We start from the raw sequence: 19954 nt of genomic DNA on the forward strand, positions 1-19954 counted from the left end.
GTTTTTTCAGAGGAGATGGCAACTTATTTAAGATATGTAAGAAGGTTGGATTTCTTTGAAAAGCCAGATTATGATTATTTGCGGACGCTATTCTCCGAACTGTTCGAACGGAAAGGATACACATTTGACTATGTTTACGACTGGGTTGGCAGGCCAATTGTAAGTGGTTTTCGTCCTTTCAAGCTATCACAATTATCAGTATTCTACCTTAAAACATTAAAGAAAACTAGCACAAAGATATTTATATTGTCATATACATTAACAGAAGAGTATACTTACATGCCGAGTGTTTACCTTTTGTATAAAATACGGAATGTTTTACTTAAAGCATTGAGGAAGAAATCTAGAATTTTTCCTTAAAGCAGTTTTCCCACAGGGTAGGCGATAAGTGTGATTGGTGCAGATTCAAGAGCTGGGATTCATGCAGTTCCCAAGAATGGGGGTGTTCGCATCCCCTTAACCACCTCATTGCACCATCATGCAGTGAGACGGAGCTTGAATGGGGATGGAGTATCTATTCCATTATGGGAGATGGCTGCAGATAGTGCAAGATTCTCATTGGGAGCTCAGTGTAGTTCAGTCATTGTATCTTTGGTGTGATAGAAAGCAACTCTATAGCATTCTTTTGGGCTTGTAGGAGTAGATGGGCATTGTTGAAACAATAGGTTTGCATACAGCAGCAAATATGAATAAACATTGCTGCAGCGTAAGGCATGGGAATGATATGCTAGCATTAGTCAGGAAAGACAGATGCCAATTAATGAAGTAGTAAACTGTAAGATGAAAATGGCTACCCTTTCTATTAGGTTTACCTTCAGTAGAAGACTGCACTGCCACATGAGATAATCTTACAATGTAGGGATGTATGGATTTGTACCTCTTGTACATAGTATTACAAACCAATTCTTGGGAAGAATACCTTGGTAACATTGTATCTAATGGAGCATGCCACATTTTTCCATCTCTGATTCTGTATGAATCTGACCAAAAAATATAAACCAACTTTTAATGTAGAATTAAGTAAATTTGTAAAGTACATCAATGACTCAATTTTTATTACTAAAGGTACCTTTACATGGGCTGATAGTCACCCGAATAATCACTCAAATGAGCTATTTTGGACAGCTGTCAGCCCGTGTACATTCAGCCAGTGACAGGGCAAGAAGTCGCTCAGTTGTTGCTAGTCATTGTGTTTCAGTTCACTGCAACGGAACGACTCCTGACTTCTTGCTCAGTGTAAACGGGAGTCGCTCACTATGTGAGCAGCTGTTTACAGTGATTTGAGACAGGCGGGCTGGAACGATCCCCACTCCACCTCCATTCAATTGGAACAACTGTTGTCCCAATAGGCGCTAGTATGGCTGTTGGGGGCTTATGTGCTGGACAGTCGTGCCATGTTAAAGTGCCTTAAGTCTACTCCACTATTTTCTGCTAAGGCAACATAATAACTATCAGTTTCACCTTCTCCAGCCTACTCCTGTGGGATCCGTCCATGTAGATTCTGGAACCTCTGCGATAACAAGGGACAGCCATGCCCATCGGGAGCGACCATCACAGACCCAACCCCTGAGAAACCAGGTGAGGTGTTTTTTTGTTTTTTTTTGCCCTAGTGTATTTTTTTACCTGTAGTATTAGCTTGCAGCTAGGAACACTTTCTGTTGCTTTGCCTCACATTAATCCTTTAATTAAAAGTAATAATTTCCTAATTGGAAATTGCATTATTTCAGCAATAGTTTTTCCTTAGATATTTTCTTTGTATTAAATACTAGAATCATTCTGTCTTTTTTTTTTAATTTGGTGCATTTTTCTTTCCTATATTTCCTAAACTCCAATAGCATCAGTCTAATAGTCATATGATGATATACAGTACATTAGGTTCACTAACAGCTGTGAAAATACTGTCCATTAACATACTGATAAAGGGGTGCCGACTGCCAAGGTGCAAACAATTTTTTTTTAAACATGGGTGCAACTGTTAACAAAATGCAGCCTTAAATTACATTCACATGGGTGAACGCAATATCGAGCCGAGAAACTCTGTTCCATGTCTCGCTTGCCAACGTTTGTATTTCACGACTATGCCAAGTGTTTTTGACTCAAACTCCTCGTATCCCTTCACTAAAATTTTGATCCTCAGGCGCGACAAAGAAACGCAAGTGTTTTTTTCTTTGATTTCAATGGTAAACATCACATCGCACTTGCATGTAAGTGCCAAGCGATGTCTTTTTAAGGTCCCATTGAAAACAAGGTCCCCCCCCAAAAAAAGGCAGCAAAATGTTTAAAATTTTACAAATAAACAATTTTTTAAACCTCATGGCAATGCTGGGAGGAAAAAAAATCGCTCATGGGAATAAGCTTATTCAAAATATGGATTTCATACTCACAGGTTTCATGCGCTCATGTGAATAAGCCCTTAATCACTTGTTCATTTTCCTGGTGATTCAGTGCTTCTGATCCTCCTGGTTGTTTATGAACGGCCACCACCTGACTTCTGCAGCCAGCCAATCTGCTGCTCTCGTGGCATCACAGCTTAAATGCTGGGAACCATTAGGCTGGGTTCACACAGGGCTGATTTGCCGCGGTTTTGCCGCAGAAGAACTGCTTCTGCGGCAAAACCGCTTCAAAGGTTAATTTGGGCTTGTGGATTTTCGTGCGGAATAATCCGCATGTGTTTTTTTTCCGCAGCGCTTTTTTTAAACTTTTTGTCGCGTATTTGGTGCAGTTTTGGCTGCGTCCATAGAGGTCTATGGATAAAAAAGCGCTGCAGAAAAGACCAAAGAATGAACATGCTGCATATTTTAAAACCGCAACGCAGTTGCATTTCCGCACTGCGGCTGTGCGGAAAAAATCCGCACTGAGAACAGCTTTTTGGCAAATCTCATTTGTGCTGCATTGCACTGCAAACGCAGCGGTTTTGCCGCAGTGCGGATATGCAACGGCAATCCGCGGCAAAACCGCAGCAAATCTGCCCTGTGTGAACCCAGCCTTATGGCGGGAGAACGGCATGCGGCCTTTGAGGGCTCCGGTTGCAGCAGTTAGGTGATAGTCATTTGTAAACAAAACGCAGGAGGACCACGGGAGCTGCAGCGCTGCACCACTAGGGGAACGGGTGAGTGTGCCTGCTCGTATTTACTGTTGCACCCATGTTTAAAACATGTTCACATCCAGAGAAACTCTTCATAACTCTTCATGGGTTCATTTTTGTAGATACTTTCAGTCTGTTTTTTTCTTTTTTTTTTTTTTCTATTATGAGTCAGTTTGTGTCAATAGATAACCATTAATTATTGCTGCGGTTCTTATTTTGCTCCCAATTCTTTTCCGATTTCACCTTCAGCATCTCGATATTAAGCTTTGTTCACACCAGTGTCATGGCTTGTTCTTATTTATATTGGTGGTGAGACTGAGCGACTTTTCTGTCGTACACTGACTTTAAAATCCCTGACTCAAGTTTGAACAGAGCCTAAATGTTTGGAGATTAGGCAAAAGCAAACTTTACTTGCTACATCTTTTATTGTGAGCATTAAAACAAACACCTAAGCAGTGTCTCTTATTCACTCTTGAAAAACTTGTAGGAGTTATCTTGGTAAAGTTGCTTTGAATAAGCAGAATAGCATTTCAGTTTTTCTGCCATGTGGTGGTGTGAAATTATAAACCTTAAATAGTGCAATAGTGCCACCTAGTGACCAAATTATTAAACGGGTCAACCTCAGCAAAACAAGCATGTTTGTTTAATAGAAAATGGACGTCGGAGGGACTATATGGTCCGTCTAGCCTGCCCTTATTTCCTTTGTGATTTTTCCAACCACGTCTACTGAAGATTTGTTCCAGGTATCTACTACTCTTTTAGTAGTAGATGCCTGGAAGAAACCTAAAACTTTAACCTAAAAAAATATTTCCCGACGTTGCTACTGATCTTTCCCACAACTAATCTCCTATTGTGCCCCCCTTGTTCTAGTGTTTAGCTTCCTGATAAAGCACTTTCCTCCTGAACCTTTATTACACCTTGAACATTAAAAAGGTTTGTCATGTCCCCAATTTCCCTTTTTTCCATGATACAAACGCAAGTCCTGATAAGTTTTGCTAAATTGCAGAAAATTTATAAGCTGCAGATTGCTTAAAAATCACGCATGCTCCCCTTCAGACTCCCTGTCGGCACCACCCACAAGTCCTTGTTCTTATTAGGTGGCCTTGTTGATGTCTGCATAGACCGCTATTGGCGATTGGTCCTGTGGTGGCTGCGACGCACCATCTATGTGGCATACAGGATGTTTAAAATGGTTTTCATCAAGTGCTAGTTTATTATCAAATGTTACTTTTTTATGCTCCTCCATTCTTTCTCGCTCCTGTGTGAAGACACCGGGGCAACAATTCCCCCGTGTAAAAGGAACCTTAAGACTTCGCAATATTCAAACACTTTTTAGCTCTCATTTTGATTTTAATATTTTGGTGTATTTAAAATCTGTGTTCATGCTTCACGTTGAAAACCGTCCTAAAATAACTTTCATATATACCTCAGTAATTACTGTAATACAGCAGATTCTTTGTAAAACAAACACTTGGTTCTAGAAACAAATATAAGTAAATGGTGCTTTTATTACTAATTCTACACTTGCATTGCTATTACACTGATGCTTTGGAGTTCTGTTAAATGCATCTCACTATTTCTTTTACCTTTTTAAATGTATATTTTGCTTGGACTACATTGTCAGCCCTCTCTTGCAAGAGAAATAGCAAGCTGCATATATTTATACAAAGGAGTACAGCAATTATCTTCATAGCAGCTGTGGGCAACACCTATCCTTGCATTTTTATTTTTTTTATTTTTTTATACTTGAGACTTCTTGCATTTTTCAGTACAGAGAGGGTTGAGTATTTTGCTCTGCTTGCAGCACGCGACCATAGCTTGGCTTTCTACTCACCTTCACTAACACAGTGATCTGTTTCCATTGCTTTGGCCTGGCTGATCTCCTTCTTCCCAAATGCCCCTCTCCTCCACACCTCGCAATCGCATGCTTCCTAATGCCTCTGCGCAGACGGGCGCTCCAGACCGCCGAGGAGCTTGGGAGTTACAGGCCAGCCGACAGGCTCACCCCGCTTACCTGGCACCTCACCTGGCATCAGACCGGCATGGGGGATCTGTGCAGGTATTATAGCATGTTGGGCTAATTATTTATAGGCATGTGAAGAATGATTGACGAGAAAATGTTTAGCGAGGAAATAATTTGTATGAATGCAGTCATTATTTTGAACCTTTTTTTTTCTGAATTTTTAGATTTTTATTTTATTTTGTCTGTCTTGTATGGTCCTTTTTGGAATTTTTAAGTGTGCCTGTTTCATGTGACTTTTTCAAATACGTGTGTGTGTTGAAAAATACTATTTCTAATCATTTCTATGACTGCATTTTTCGCAATATGTCGCTAAACTAGTGGATGTAGACTACCTGTGATGTCTCCCATAAAATATTCAGAGATTTTTTTTTCCTTCCTCTTGTATGAAAGACATTCTTGAGAAGCACTGAGTAGTGCAGCTGTGATGCAGTACAACACCTACTGTTAAGGCCCATTTACACCAGCCGATCGCTGAAAAATCAGCAATCAGCGATCGTTTTAGCGATAATCAGTGCGTCTAAATGTGTGCCCATCGTGCGCTTTTCGGGCACTGCTAGTTGATGATTAAATTCAAGCCAACCTAAAAATCGTCCTTCAGCCTTATCAGCAGTTCGGATAGCATTGTTTCCACATGGAGAACAAAGGATCTAAGTGCAGATAATGGCCTTGAGCCATTCAGCAAAGGCTTCATTTGCACACCTGTACCTAAGTAGCTCAGTAGCCACTTAATAGTTTATGCAAAATGATCGCTCAAAACTGTCACTCAAACTGTCGTTTGAGCGATCTTTGAGTGATCATCGGCCCGTGTAAACCAGCCTTTAGCTGCAGCAGCTCTGTATGTGTCAGACTTCTATGGCAACATGTCTTCTGACCTGTTAGCTCTTAGTCTGTCTTTCCAACCAAGAGAGATTTTGGCAGTTTTGCGTTTAAGATGGAAGGGTAGGAGGGAAAAAGCTTGATAAGTGGAGAAAGAAACATTCTCTTCTGCTTAGCATTTATCTGATGTAGTTTAGCCAATGTGCATGGTAAGAATAGTTTAATTTGATATGGGAAAATTAGACTGTTCTATAGTTACAAGCCAGCACAGTCATCAACACACTTAAATTGTTACAAGCTTTTCCAACAACCTGTATATAATAGCCATTGTGAAAACTAGCTAAACTTAATTTAAGTGATTTCTCCCCCAGCACAAAAAAATAATTTAAGGTAAAGTGATGGCCACTAGGGATCTCCATTCCTCCTAATTTGCTGTCCACTGCCTGTTGTCAAGTGTGTTAGTGGTTGGCATTCTGCATCTCCAGTAAGTGGAGGGGAATGAGTAATCCCACTTATTGAAGTCTAAGAGCATAATACATCCTACTGGAGCTGTTCACATATACATGTATGCTCAGTAAGGCCTCCTGCACACAGGTGTTCGGCAGAGTGACACGATTTAATTCACAGGGCTTTGCCGGGATTTTACTTTCACTTTCGGCCTTGCTGACAGCAGAGTTTAGCATACCTCATCATTGACAATGTGCTATAAATGTCCAAAAGAGAACAGTCCACTTGAAAATTGCGGCGCTGGAAAGCTATGCAATCGAGCAGCTGTCTAAGAGGCTCCATTGAAAACAATGGGAGCCTTACACTGCAATTAGCCACGCTAATTGCGGAAAAGAGCGGCTGCGTGAGGGAGGCCTCATGCTGTCCAGTTTGACATGATATATGTCTGTTACATGTAGCAGAATTTACTTTTTTTTTTTTTTTGTGCACCATGTATAGAACACAGCAAAACTGAAAATCGCGGATGCAGTCTGCAGAGGGGGAAGCTGGGTAGAAGTCCTAATTAAAAATATAGTATTCCTCATGTAAGCATACAGCGGCTTATTCTAAAAAGTTAGGTATGCATTAAGGCTTGCTTACTGTTATCACGTTGACAAACACTTGCACTATTTCTAAGGGATCTTCCACATGGGACGGAATTGTATGCAGGATGCAGAGCAGATAAACATTTAGTTGGATTTCCGCAATGCATTCTGTGGAATGTCTTGCAGAATTACATCTGCTATATGTTGGATATCTGCAACAATTATGCAGGACTTCCTTAATACTGCAGCAGAAAGTTGTTTTTGCTGCGGAATGTAATCTTGCCGTTTCGGTGAAAAAGGGTGCGGAATTCAGGCCCCATAATAACATTGTGACGCAGGAATGTCCATGAGGACTAATTCTATCCTGTGTGATGGGACCCTTTTTAAGATTTAAAGGGGTATTCACCCATGAGTGGATTAGACTGAATACTCAAGTGCATTTGAATTGGCACAGTTCTGGATATTCCATGACTGGTGCCTCATCTGCCCCATGTTGCTGTAGTTTTCCTTAAACTGAGGGTCCTAATGTGTCTCGAAGAATGTGTACTTTGTGCCGGTTTAAAAATTTGTGTATTACTATGTCTATTTATTTATGTTTTATTTTATTTTCTTCCAAAGGTGATGAGTTCAACAAATGGGCAGCTGAATGCTGATGACCAAACAGGTGGTCACTCCAATGCACCAATCACAGCGCAGGCCGAGGTGGAGGTTGTGGAGGAAGCTAAGTATGTGCCTGTGCTCTGTTCCTACCTAAAATCGCACCCCAGCACGTGTACCCATTTAATCCTTTCCCATGTGCCTCATCTACCTTCATGTCTTATATTTTGTGCATTTTTGTCAATGCCGCAACAATGCAAGTCACCACCTAAATTGCAGCCACTTCTGCATGCAGTCAGTGTCCGGAGGATATATAACATAACCAGTGTCCCTGCCAGGCACTACATTTGGTCACCTTTTCTGCTTTAAGATCATTTAGTATTGTGAATCAGACTACTGATTTCTGGATTGTTGGCTTCTTGTAGGTCAGATATAGATTAACCACTAAGTAAATGACCATTAATAAAAGTATAGATTCCCTCCATCATCCTGCTTAACATTCCATACCCACATCTCTGCTATTGTTTACATTCATATTTTTAAAATGCATAAATTATAACATATAGCAGATGATTTTAATTTAAGGGGGAAGTTAACAAGTGTTAACCTATACATTTCCCTAGATTTTAAAATCTAAACTTTTTTTTTTTCCGCTTTTTTTTTTTTTTTTAAATTCCCCTTTGCATCTGCCAGCAGTGACGTACTAGGAGTAAATTTATGGTTTTGGCCAATGAAGCTTGTGCCAAGAGACAATATGCTGGGAGTGTTCCATGAAACCCCTGAAGTCTGTTACAGATTTACAGATCATACTTAGATATGATTTTGTCATTGTCGTGTACTTTACCTTGGGAATTGATGTAAGCATTAATTTCCAGATTTGTTTGTATTTTTTTCCTTTTTCTATGTGGAATGGTCAGATTTACCTATTAGTCACATCCACCTTTGACCTTTTTAATGTAATATCCCCATTTTATTGACCTGCAAGGCATGTTGTCTGCATGGCTGCATTCCCCCATCCTCTCCCTAGTGTATCTTGGGTGTATTAATATTTCTCTCTTTCTCTCTCTGTCTTTTAACACACTGTAGCTGCGTGAAAATGCTCAACTTGTGGTGAGTCTCTCTCTGAGGAGCGCACACCATGGAGAGGACCCCCTACTAAGAGTTAGCCTATGGGATTAGCTGCTCTACCTCTTTAATTCCCTTCACAATAGACTACATAACTCTTGAAAGGGTTTTTTTTTTCTATTGATGGGTAGGAGAGTTCTTAGGAGTCTTGTAGCCATTAGGGTTATATGATCCGCTGACAGACTGCAATATCTGCACACCTACATATACCATGTATTAGAAAAACAGAGCTCTCAAGCACCCATACATTGTCAGTAGATATTGAAGGAACACTTGTTTGGCTGACAGCCATTTCCCCTGACTCATCCAGACACACTTGATTGCTCAGTTCTGCCAAGTAGTCATGTGTTTACATGGAAAGGTTGGAGAAAGCCGCAACGAGATATCTGAGAGTGGCTTATCTTCAGGTGTGACAGAAGGATTGGGTCTTAATATTCAATGTGCCTGATCCTCCTTTCACCTAACATCTGTCAGAAAGTTGGGAGGCCCCCATACGACCGTCTAACAGTCTGAAATCGGCGGGTTGGCCAACTAAGTTCTAATCTACATGGGGTCTTCAGTGTTAAAACACTATTGATTAGGTCATCAGCTGTAGGCTATTGAGCTAAATATTGAGGTTTCTGTGGTTCTCTTAATACTTTGACTCTTAACAGCAAATCTTCTATTTACTGTCTGATAACCTTGTTGGACATCTGCCCCAGTATATAAACTGTCAGTGATGTAGAAATCAAATTGCAGCATGTCCCATCTTGTGCCTGCTCCTGCATCTCACCGCCCATTGTTTTTTTTCAATGGGGCTGGCAGCGGCATCGCACAAAGTGTGCAGTCTGCCAATAAAAACAATGAGAGAAATTCCATAAACCTCCCTCCGATATCGCCCTCGCCTGTATGAAGTTAGCCTTATACATAAATCTGTGATGACAGTCAAGCAAGGAATTAGACTGGGTTCACATTGTGTGTTTTTTCTTTTGTGTTTTTTTTTCTGCTAAGTCCAGTTTCTCTGTTTTGTGGTTATCTGAATCCTTGAACATGACATTCAGAAGGAACCTTGGAAGGAAACTGCTGTATAGTAGACTACACTTTTCTATCCTTCAAAAATGCTGAAGTAATGGGAATCCTGTTGGACAGACACCATAGTGGACTCCTTTTGACACTTCAGTCTATGCTTCCGTCTGAATACTGGTTTCAGGGATACAGGCGAAACCCTTACATGAAAAACGTGTTATGAACCCAGCCTTGCCTGTAAAAGCATGCAGTGGATCATGGGTGTACAGAAACCACTTGTGCCCGTACTAGGGGTTAAACTACTAGGTCTTCAAAAAAATCTTAAGTAATTGCCATGACAGTCCAGTGTTAACCAAATAAAACTAAAAAGCTGTATATGCCTTTATGAAATCTGTATTATAGAGCTATTCTAACTGATTAAAACAAGGGTACTATTGCTCCTCTGCTGTGATAGAAATACAACATCTATGTTGTAATTTTATGTCTTTTACTTCAGAGGACTTTCCTCTCTAGGTCAGAAGGAAGTGGTATCAGGAGGTCATCATCTTACTGCTATAGGCTTGGCAGTGATGACAAATGATGAAAAAGTTGCTTAGAGCTGTAGATAATACAGCAACTGGCAGACCTGTCCAAAGGGATGAAATAATGGTAGTTCTTTAAGGGAAGGTCCTCTTTTACAAGAATTTTTTTATATAATCTCATGTTTCCCCTATAGTAATACCTACCCTGATTTTTGGGGGCGGCTTGAAATATAAGCCCTCCCCTTGAAAATAAGCCCTAGCTAGGCTACATGTTAAAAAATACTCCCCTACTGCTGGCGTTCCAGTCCTCGTGCTGGCCTCCATCTCTGCTGCGGGCTACCGCATCCTCCAAGCCAACAGAGCAGTTCTTCCTGGAAGTGGGGCTTGAATATCCCACCTCCAGGAAGCTAATGCTCTCATTGGTTTATCCAGCGTCGAGTCAGCCAATGAAAGCCAGAACTGGATTAACCAATCACTGCCATTCAATTATGTCATTCAATGGCTGTAAATAGTTAATCGAGCACAGTCTCATTGGCTGACGCAGCGCTGGATTAACCAATCAGAGCATTAGCTTCCTGGAGGCCGGGTATTCAAGTCCTGCTTCCAGGAAGAACTGCTCTGTCGGCTAGAAGGAGGATGCGACAGCCTGCAGCAGTGACAGAGACCAGCGCGTGGACCGGAACGCCGGCGGTAGGGGAGTATAAGACACCCCCTGAAAATAAGACACTGCCTCTTTTGAAGCAAAAATTAATATAAGACAATGTTTTATTTTTGAATGTATAGCTCCTTAGCAAACCCTTGTCTCTATGGTAGCACAATACAAAGAAATTCTGTGTATTCTGATCCTTCAGTCCTTTTGCTATTCATCTGACCCTTATGTGGTGCACTTGTTCTCCTGAAGCTAGTTTACTACCATGCACAGATTCAGTAGATTCTGTGATCCAGGGGTGCGCAGCCTTTTTCTTGTTCAAGTGTTACATTGACACACTTAACTTCTTCCAAGAGGATATTCATATCTGAGACATTTATGGTATGTCATAAGTACTTGCTATAATAAATCAAAGTAAGTTCCACTTCCAGGACTTCCACCTATTTGGGGTCACCTTCCTCCCCAATCAGCACTCCAGAGAGGAGGAGACGGGGCACGCGGCTCACTCCATTGTAGATGATGGATATCGAGGAGATGGCCTGTAAACCACAATGGAAAGAGCAGCATGCATATACAATGCCTCTAATTCCTATATTACGAGAGCAAAGTCTATTGATGCATTTGGCACTCAGAAGTCATGGCATTTGGCAACACAATTCACCCTTAGTACTTCTCCATTCCTGTTGCCCTGCTATGTGCCACCTCTCTCCACCCTGACATGGAAACTCCAATGTACACAGCCACGTATAGATTTGTGCTTGGATGATTGGGGCCCAACAGAATGGCATTATGGGCCTACCACGTGTTGTACAGCCCTACTGTAATGCTTTTGATTTCCAGGCTCTGGGGAAAGCTTCAACAGAATCCTTGCCTTTTTAGCATATGTAACAAAGAAGCCGTTGGATTGAAATATTGTAATTGTTGTGTGTTTGCTCTCTTTTCACCTTTTGACATAATGTTTGTATCATGATCCTCAGCTCTGGGGACTTCTGAGATCAAACTATATCAATATTTTTTCTTGTCTGCAGTGTTTTAAACTGCATGCATGTAAGTGTTTATGATGATATTTTATAGAAATACTACAGGCATCACTTTGTTTCCTCTTTCCCAAAGTACTGAAAACTCTTGATAGAAATTCAAACCTGATGTAAAATCAGAGGATGAAATCAGAATTGTTTGATCTCATACAACCACTTTCCTTTGTTAGATTGTACAGTGTGTTTAAAATCAAAAAGCATTTAGTGCTTGTAATCTATTAATCCGTTCACAAATACCCTTGTTTTTCTCAGCAAGAACTAAATTGATATTCATGTTTATGTAAAGCCAGTCATAAACCCAATAAATATAACTGTCCAGTGTGTATCTGCAAAACTGCTATTACTGATGACACCACCATAAAACTTGCATGCTTGATCAAGTGTGCTTGTGTATTTCAAAGGGAAGAATGAGCCTGTACAGTGACAACTACCTCATCTCTCCTGTGTCCGCTCTATGACCCGGCGTTTAAACAGGGGCTAAGGCACATCTAGGGTTTAAAACTATATTTTCAGCATTAGGGACGCCAACTTGCTCCTCTCATTATTTCCGTAGCCACTTGGGTCCTATCCTTTCACCCAAATTCCCACTTTGTCTGGCTAAGTTGTTGTCCACTCCTTATCACCTTGTATATTGTCTGCATGCAGCACACCAGTGTATTTCTTGCTCCTTGTCATTTCTTCAAATGTCTGTAACCACCCACATGGTGCATTCAGCCTCCACTTAACTTTTGGTTTAAAGTTCTAGTCAGATCAAGGGACAAGCACCTTTGCAGTGATGCTACTGATGAAAAATGCCAATGATTCTCCTACAAAGCTGTCTTGCCCTTATGCAGAAAGCCTTTCTGTACATTTTGATGTCTTTGTACACAGCCTGTTATTTGAACCCCCTCAGTGAAGTTAAGCAGTAGTGAAAGTGCAAACAGTTTTAACACCAAATGGTGATCTTAATTTCACTGACCCATCTTTTATTTTTGCAGGTGCTGCTGTTTTTTTAAAAGAAAAAGGAAGAACCACTCTCAGAGACACCACAAGTGAACTCCATGATCCACTGGGGAGGAAACGATCAGTTTAGCATCTACGGTGTCGCTGTGTCAATGACTTTAGGGCACTGGGAGGGTGAGGATGTAGGGTTCTATATGGTGTACATCTTCAGGGGAATATTGGGCACCAGAAATGGAATGTTCCTGTGTCGAGGTGCAATAACGCCGATCCCTCAGAGCTAACAGCCCTAAGACGAGGCCACGCCTACGGCTCAGAACAGGGATTGCTGGGGGACCACTCTTCCAATCCATTTGTATTACCTACATAGGTTACTGCACTCTCTCATGCTTGAATGCAACAAAATCCTTACCACCAACAACCTATATTCCCCTCAATAGCCATGGTTTGGGGGTTGCACCTCACAGCTCCCTATATTTCCCTCATCCCAGTACTTTGGACTGGAGGGATTAGAAACTTGACTACATTTTATTTAGAAAAAAAAGGTCCCAACCCTTGCTTCCTAATTTTTTTTTCTTTGTTCCCCTTCTACTTTTTTTTTGATGATCTTAGAAATAAAGTATAGACAATTTAAAGCATTCCACAGTAGATGGGCCGCTTCCTGCATGGGTAAATGCCTCACGGAGTCTGTGTTGCACTACTGGCTTTAAACTAAATATACCTTTTTTTTTTTTTTGTTTTTGTTTTTGTTTTGTTTTTTTTTAAATATATATATAAGATGTGTACATTCTCTTGCTCTGCTGCACGTTCACCTCAGAGCGAGGCTTGGGCTCAGGTTTTAGAATGATGAAGCCTTGTCTCCCTGCTTAGCTTTATGTAAACAGCAGACCACAACTGATTAAACTGAGGATAAGTATTTAGTGTTGCTGCTTCAGGGGAAAAAAAAAATTCAGATCGGAACTTGATAAATGGACTAAATACTATGGGAATACCTCTCTATGCTTGAATTCTTACTGTAGATCTTCTTGCAATGTTATACTTTTAATAGTAACCATCAGAATCCTTCAGTTTATTTTAGCATGGTATTTTAGACTATAACTTTCCTACAAAAGAATACATTTGTGTTTTTTGATTTCAATTACTGTGGTGGGTAACCAATGTTCCCCCGTGTTATAGCATACACTGAGTTTGGCTGCAAAAACTGTGAATTCATCTTTTTTTTTTTCTTTGTACAACTGTTGAATCTTTATCTTTATCACAGCTGGTTCTAGTTTTTTTTTTTTTCTTATTTATGGGCAAGGTGTTATTTGTCAGTCCAGATATTTTGTAAAATTTTCTTTGGCGAAATAATGATGTCTAGAGCTTTGTATTAATGCAACAAGAAAGCTAACTTCAAAATGGCCATACACGATATTGCAGTAAGCCAACAATGCTAAGTCAGACATGCCACAATGACTGGATTCATCCCAAAGTCAGCCATTGATTTCTGCATCCCATTTCTGTCGTCACACCCTCTGCATAGAACCAGGATTGAATCCTACTCTTTTTAAGTTTGAAGATTGTGAATTATTGCTAATCCAGCGTTCTCTAGTTTCTACTACAGTTTCTTTCTGATAATTTGCAAGCCTTTGTTTGCCAGAAGTGATTATTTCTGATGCACTGATGAGACTGGGATACCTGGCGGTGTATAAAAACTAAGGTTTCCCCTCTGCTCCAGTGCCTTTTATTTGATTTTTGATCAGTCTACATTTCAAACTTCCAAACACTGAAAGCGATTGCTACAAGGAAATGCCTTGTATAGATGTTTTAATTTTATTTTTGGAGGTAAAAAAAAAAAAGGACTTAAGTTATTCCTCCTTCTGTTTTCATATACTTTTCCACATGGATGGATCAATCCCTTCCCCTCAGGAAACTTCACTTTATATCCCTTCATTGTTCAAGGATCACTTTTTTGTATTTTTAAAGGTATATTTAATTTAGAGTATTGCATTGCACTGTAGCTAAAGGGGGATTTTTTTAAGCTGTTTTGTGTTTATTTTAAGAACTTTAATAAATGTTTGTCTGTTAACTGTTTCCGGCTGATATGTGAGATTTCTGAATCGGGAAGGGCATGGGTTGGGCAATGTGGTTTGTTTCCTTTTGGCATTGCTGTAATTGGACTGACTTGAAGGGGTTGCGTGAACTTTTAATGTTATCCCCTATCTGTAGGATAGGGAATAATGCTTTGTTTATTGGGGTTCTGACTGCTGAGAACCCTATTTAGCCTAATAATGGGGTTTCTAAAGGCCCTACACGAGCAATAGTCGAGTGTGCTGCCAGCTATGAAATAAATGGACACCCAGCCAGTGTTTGGGATCACTAATTAATTTAAAATGACCATGGCATTTATATGGCTTGACAGAGGTAGGGGGCTCCATCTGTCCCCCAGATGTGCCCCCAAACAAGATCAAGGAGTGCTATTTTGTTGTTGTAGCATCCTGAGGCCTTGTCGAGGTTCGTAAACTATGTGAATTCCAGGAATTAAAGGGGAAGCCTGTAGTGTAAATGTGGCCTTTAATGCATCAATGCTATTCACTAAGGGAATAATATCCACATTTTGGGCACATGGGGGGAGGATTAATATATTTTATCTATTGACAGTTGGATGCAGTGTGTCCTTCAGTTAATAACAATATTGCTGCAGACCACACAATGATGTAAACTTTTTTTTAAATTTACTTTAACTTTCATATATAGTCTAATTCTGTCCCTCTGAATGCATTTTGGGCCAAAATAACCTAGTTTTTTCCCCCCTTTCGTTTATTCATTGTGGCATTCCAAAAGGCATTTCTTTTGTCGTTATTTTAACATCAACATGGCTGTATGAGCACTTATTTTCTGTGGGGGAAAGTTTGTTTTTTTTTCCCTTCTATTTTTTTAGGGTTTTTGGTTTTAGCCACACACCATGTGGTGTAAAGTTGAGAATCAACCTTGAATATTGTATTGCTGTTTTTTTTTTATTTTTTAAAACCACACTTGCAAAATAAAAGATGTATTATGAGGGTTATTTTGTGGAGCAAGTTTTTCATTCATACCATTTCAAGGCTCCTACTCCCACAATATAGAGTCCTTTCCCACAATATAAATTTGTGTGGGGAGGAATACTTTTTTTCTTTTAAACCAAGATTGTAAAAAAAATAGAAGACTGGTTTGAACTTGACCAATACATTTCATTTGTTGCGACCTTATATACACTGCTGTACTTCTGTTTTGCTCGTATATTATGCATATTAAATTTTGCCCTCACTAAGTCTAAAAGGCACATATCAATGGTCTAGGGCTGTTTGTTGCATTCTTGGCTGCCACGGAGAAAAAAAAAATCTGTAACACAAATTGTTTACAAAAAAAAGTTATATATGCGCATACTGTCAAGGAGGTAAATATATTGGTATGGATATACATCATAGGAGACGGTGCATATTAAAATATTACCATTACTTAGTATCTCTAATTGCAATACTGTGACAAGGCATCCAACAATAAAGAAAAATAGAGACACGGAGGTGGAAAAAAAATGCAAAGTTGATGCCTTTTTTTGTGTTTTTGGAATACACAAAAAAAAATGTCAAGTACTCGGAGGTAACTACACTGTCAAAAAAATCAAGCAGCCTAGGAGTTGTTGGAATCCAATTAAACTTTGTCTAATTCTAATGTTGATATAAGTATGGAATTACCATATCAAAGCAAAAAGGTAATTTATTGCAGAAAATAATGCTAGAAGAGCGGCGCTGGTACCCCATTGGGCTGCCTCTAGCTGGGATGCAAGATGTGATACGGTTGGGTATGGAGGCATACAGGTAGCATATGGTATCCTGCACCATATCGGTCCTGGTTTTGCTGTAACTGAGCCACTTGATTGTACAACCTTGTAGGCTGTCAAATTTGGTAGCCTAGCTGCTCCCATACATGTTCTATTGCTGATAACTCAGGCGGCCACGGAAGTGTGGTGGTGTTGTGGAGGCATTCCTGTGACACCCTTGCTGTGTTACTGAGTATTTTCCTGCTGAACAATGCCTCTTGGGTGCTGCCATGAGGGGAACACATGTGGCTGCAGGATGTCCTGAACATATGCCTGAATAGTTATTGCCCCTTGTACCACTACTAGGGGTGGCTATCTGTCATATGCGATGACCCTCTTAATATCACACCAGCAATGGGGACAGTGTGCTGCTCCACAGCAAAGGTGGGATTAAGGTGTTCATCCCTAGGTCTCCAGATTTGAACACTGCTGTCTAGATTTGTCGCTGAAGCTAACCTGGTTTTATTCTGTAACAGTCCCGTTTTGTCCTTCTCGACAGTACTGCAAATGAAGGCCACGGTGGATGGGTCTCAAAGGCAGTACACTTAATGGGTGTCGTGAGAACAAATTTCTTTCAGCCAAGTGCCTGGAAATGGGTCCCACAGCTACAGGCCTGTAACAATAGTGGCACCTGTCTCTGGATAATATAGTAACACAACAGGCTAAATGAAAACAATGTCCATCTAGTTCAGCCTGTTTCAACCCCCCCTGCTATGTTGCTCCAGAGGAAGGGGAAAAAAATTCCTTCCAGACTCCATAATGGATGGCAGGCAATGAAACTGTTGGAGCTGCTCGTTTTTCTCAGGCTACTCTCTACTGGAGGTGTGTCAAGGGCAACCTGAGCCCAATCGTCTGACAATACTTCCTAACACTTTGGCCAGAACAGCCCAGTTTGCGAGCAATTCCTTGATACGACCATCCAGCTTCTCTCATTCCAGTGTTCTGCCTCCTATCAAACTCTTAACTGGGTGAAATTTCAATTGCGTTGTAGAGGCGTCTAGTGGTCAACAAGGTCTAAACAAGTGTGAAAAGAGGTCACTACACACAAGTAGCCTCTGAGAGCCTTTTTTGTAGGCCGAGGGTGGTAAGACCATTTATCTAATGACTTGTATATCTGCCTGACATGTAACTGTATGCTGAGTTTTGCAGCAAAATGACAATGCCTTCTGCTTGCTTGTTTATTTTTTTTTCTTGACCTGTGTCCAAAGGGATACATTTTTTTTAATTACGCTTCATCACACTACTGAGGTTGGTAAATGGGCTAGAAAGACTCATACTCCATTGTGTTGAAATCAGAGGCAAGAGGGGGACTTCCAGTTGTAAGTAGTAATGTTGCAAGTGCCCATTAACATGTATGGGATTAAATTTCATCTGTTCCATAAGACTACTGGTTAAAGACAAATTGTGTGTCTGATAATTGGGAAAGGAGGAACAATATGGAATCCGATAAGTGATATAAAGGTTGCAGTACCACCGCATCCTTTCTATACTAGTGTATTTTTATTTTATTTGCCTTTGTGCGATGAAGAATTGAGGATCATATTTCCAAGTCTATCTGGTGGCAAGTGCAAGCAACATTGTACATTGTGGCTTTATATGGTTAATGAAGTGGAAACAGTTGCCTAATACCAGGCCTATCCACCTGTAGAGACATTGATGTCAAGATCTTTCCCTGTCGCCATCAGCTCCCCTTTTCATATTTGGTTTGATATTCAATGGATACACCTTTCACGTAAACATCTTGGATGGAGCAAGATGTAGGAGAAAGTTTTAGTGTTGCTATGCAAGGGCAAGTATTCAAGGTGAGTTGGGGGTGAAATTAAGTATGAATTAAAAACCATAGATATGAATAATTACTATGGAAGGTTTCAGGCAGTACCAATGTGATATGAAACGTTTTCCACGAGATATCAGCCCTCCTTTCCTTTTAGTAAAGATTTATCAGTGGTTTTACAAGTGTTTATTTGTCAGTGTCATGAAAACAATCAGTACTTCCAACGAACAAGGGGGAAGGTACCTGCAACATAAACCGTCACAAATGTTTGCTGTAGCATGCATACATGTTTAATATGTGAATAAAAATGCACAACTGTTTATACTAACCGCATTAACAATGCAAGGGTCTTCCTGCATATTTAAATCAAAACCTAGGAAACATCCCATGATTCACCTGGACATGGCAGATGGTCTCTGACACGACACCCCTTTGGGCAAAAGTCTACAAATAGATTCAGGGAAAGTAGGATGCCTGGTTATATACTCCAGTTAAAACTGCTGGCATAGACGAATGAACGGACTGCACCACCAAAGTGAATGCAGCCACTTCTCTGCAAATGCAACAAGGAAAAGAAAACGGCATTTTCAACAAGCAAATTAAATGTGATGGTGCATGTAATCCTGGTGGGGTGGAGTTGTCTCAGCCATGGCTTATGTGCACCTTCACATTTAGTTTGACGTTCTTTCTAAGCTTACAAAGGTTTAGTTTAAGAATGACATTCAAGGGATAGCAGTGCAATGTACGTAACAAAATGTCTTTGGGTAAACCGCTTCTGAACTGCGTCACATAAATATACTGTGTCTCTAGGTGTATGGAGCCGCCTGGGAAGCGATTGGCTGTTTTTCACTACTGATGGCTCAGATGACAGCAGTTAGCTATTTAGATGGGGGACTGTTTTGACCATGGCATCGAAACTGATTGGATGAGGGGACTGCAATGGTTACCTGCCTGCTCTGTGCATTCAGCTGCTTTCACTACTTGTTCTTTGCAACTGGAAGACTGATTCATAGAGGGCAGTAGCCATCTTTTATAGACCTCTATACGTGGCTTCAGCTGGCGAGAAGAGCCAACGAACGGAAGACAGCTGCATGGACACAGCACTTGCCTGTATGCTGCAGCCCCTTCCTTCTAGTGATCAGCAGTGGGGCTCCCACTGATCAAAATGTTTAACACCTTGTGCTGACATCTCAAAGGTTTGTGAAAACTGCAGCTACTCTTTAGGGTCCCTTCACACTTGCGATTGCGATATTGCTGTTTTTTTTTAAATTCCTTTTGTGCACTGCTTTTTTTAACATTAGAAAGTCCTATTGACATTTGCGTTAAAAATATTGCAAGAAACCGCCCTTTTCTCACTGTGGACACGCTAAAAACGCTTATTGTTGCCCTCATCCACTCTCTGCTCAATTATTGCAATTCGTTGCTGATCGGCCTCCCCTGCACAAGACTCTACCCTCTCTAATCCATCCCGAATGCGGCAGCCAGGCTCATCTTCCTGTCCAGCCGCTACTCGG

At 40.6% G+C, this 19954-nt stretch overlaps 1 protein-coding gene across 4 annotated transcripts in view; it reads left to right on the plus strand.

Annotated features, from left to right (window-relative positions):
- Positions 1–14901, plus strand: part of CSNK1G1 (casein kinase 1 gamma 1) — a 57943-nt gene extending 43042 nt beyond the window's left edge. For 2 of the 4 annotated variants that reach the window (XM_066592426.1, XM_066592427.1), the window contains exons 10-14: positions 11–159; positions 1471–1578; positions 5034–5144; positions 7574–7680; positions 12867–14901. In XM_066592426.1, the coding sequence (XP_066448523.1) occupies positions 11–159; positions 1471–1578; positions 5034–5144; positions 7574–7680; positions 12867–12924 (533 nt within the window). In that variant the 3' untranslated portion in view covers positions 12925–14901. The remainder of the gene's footprint in view (positions 1–10; positions 160–1470; positions 1579–5033; positions 5145–7573; positions 7681–12866) is intronic. The other 2 variants (XM_066592428.1, XM_066592429.1) reach the window with 1 other exon arrangement.
- The last annotated feature ends 5053 nt before the right edge of the window (positions 14902–19954 follow it).

Source organism: Eleutherodactylus coqui, chromosome 2 (genome assembly GCF_035609145.1).
Source record: "Eleutherodactylus coqui strain aEleCoq1 chromosome 2, aEleCoq1.hap1, whole genome shotgun sequence".
Lineage (NCBI taxonomy): Eukaryota > Metazoa > Chordata > Amphibia > Anura > Eleutherodactylidae > Eleutherodactylus > Eleutherodactylus coqui.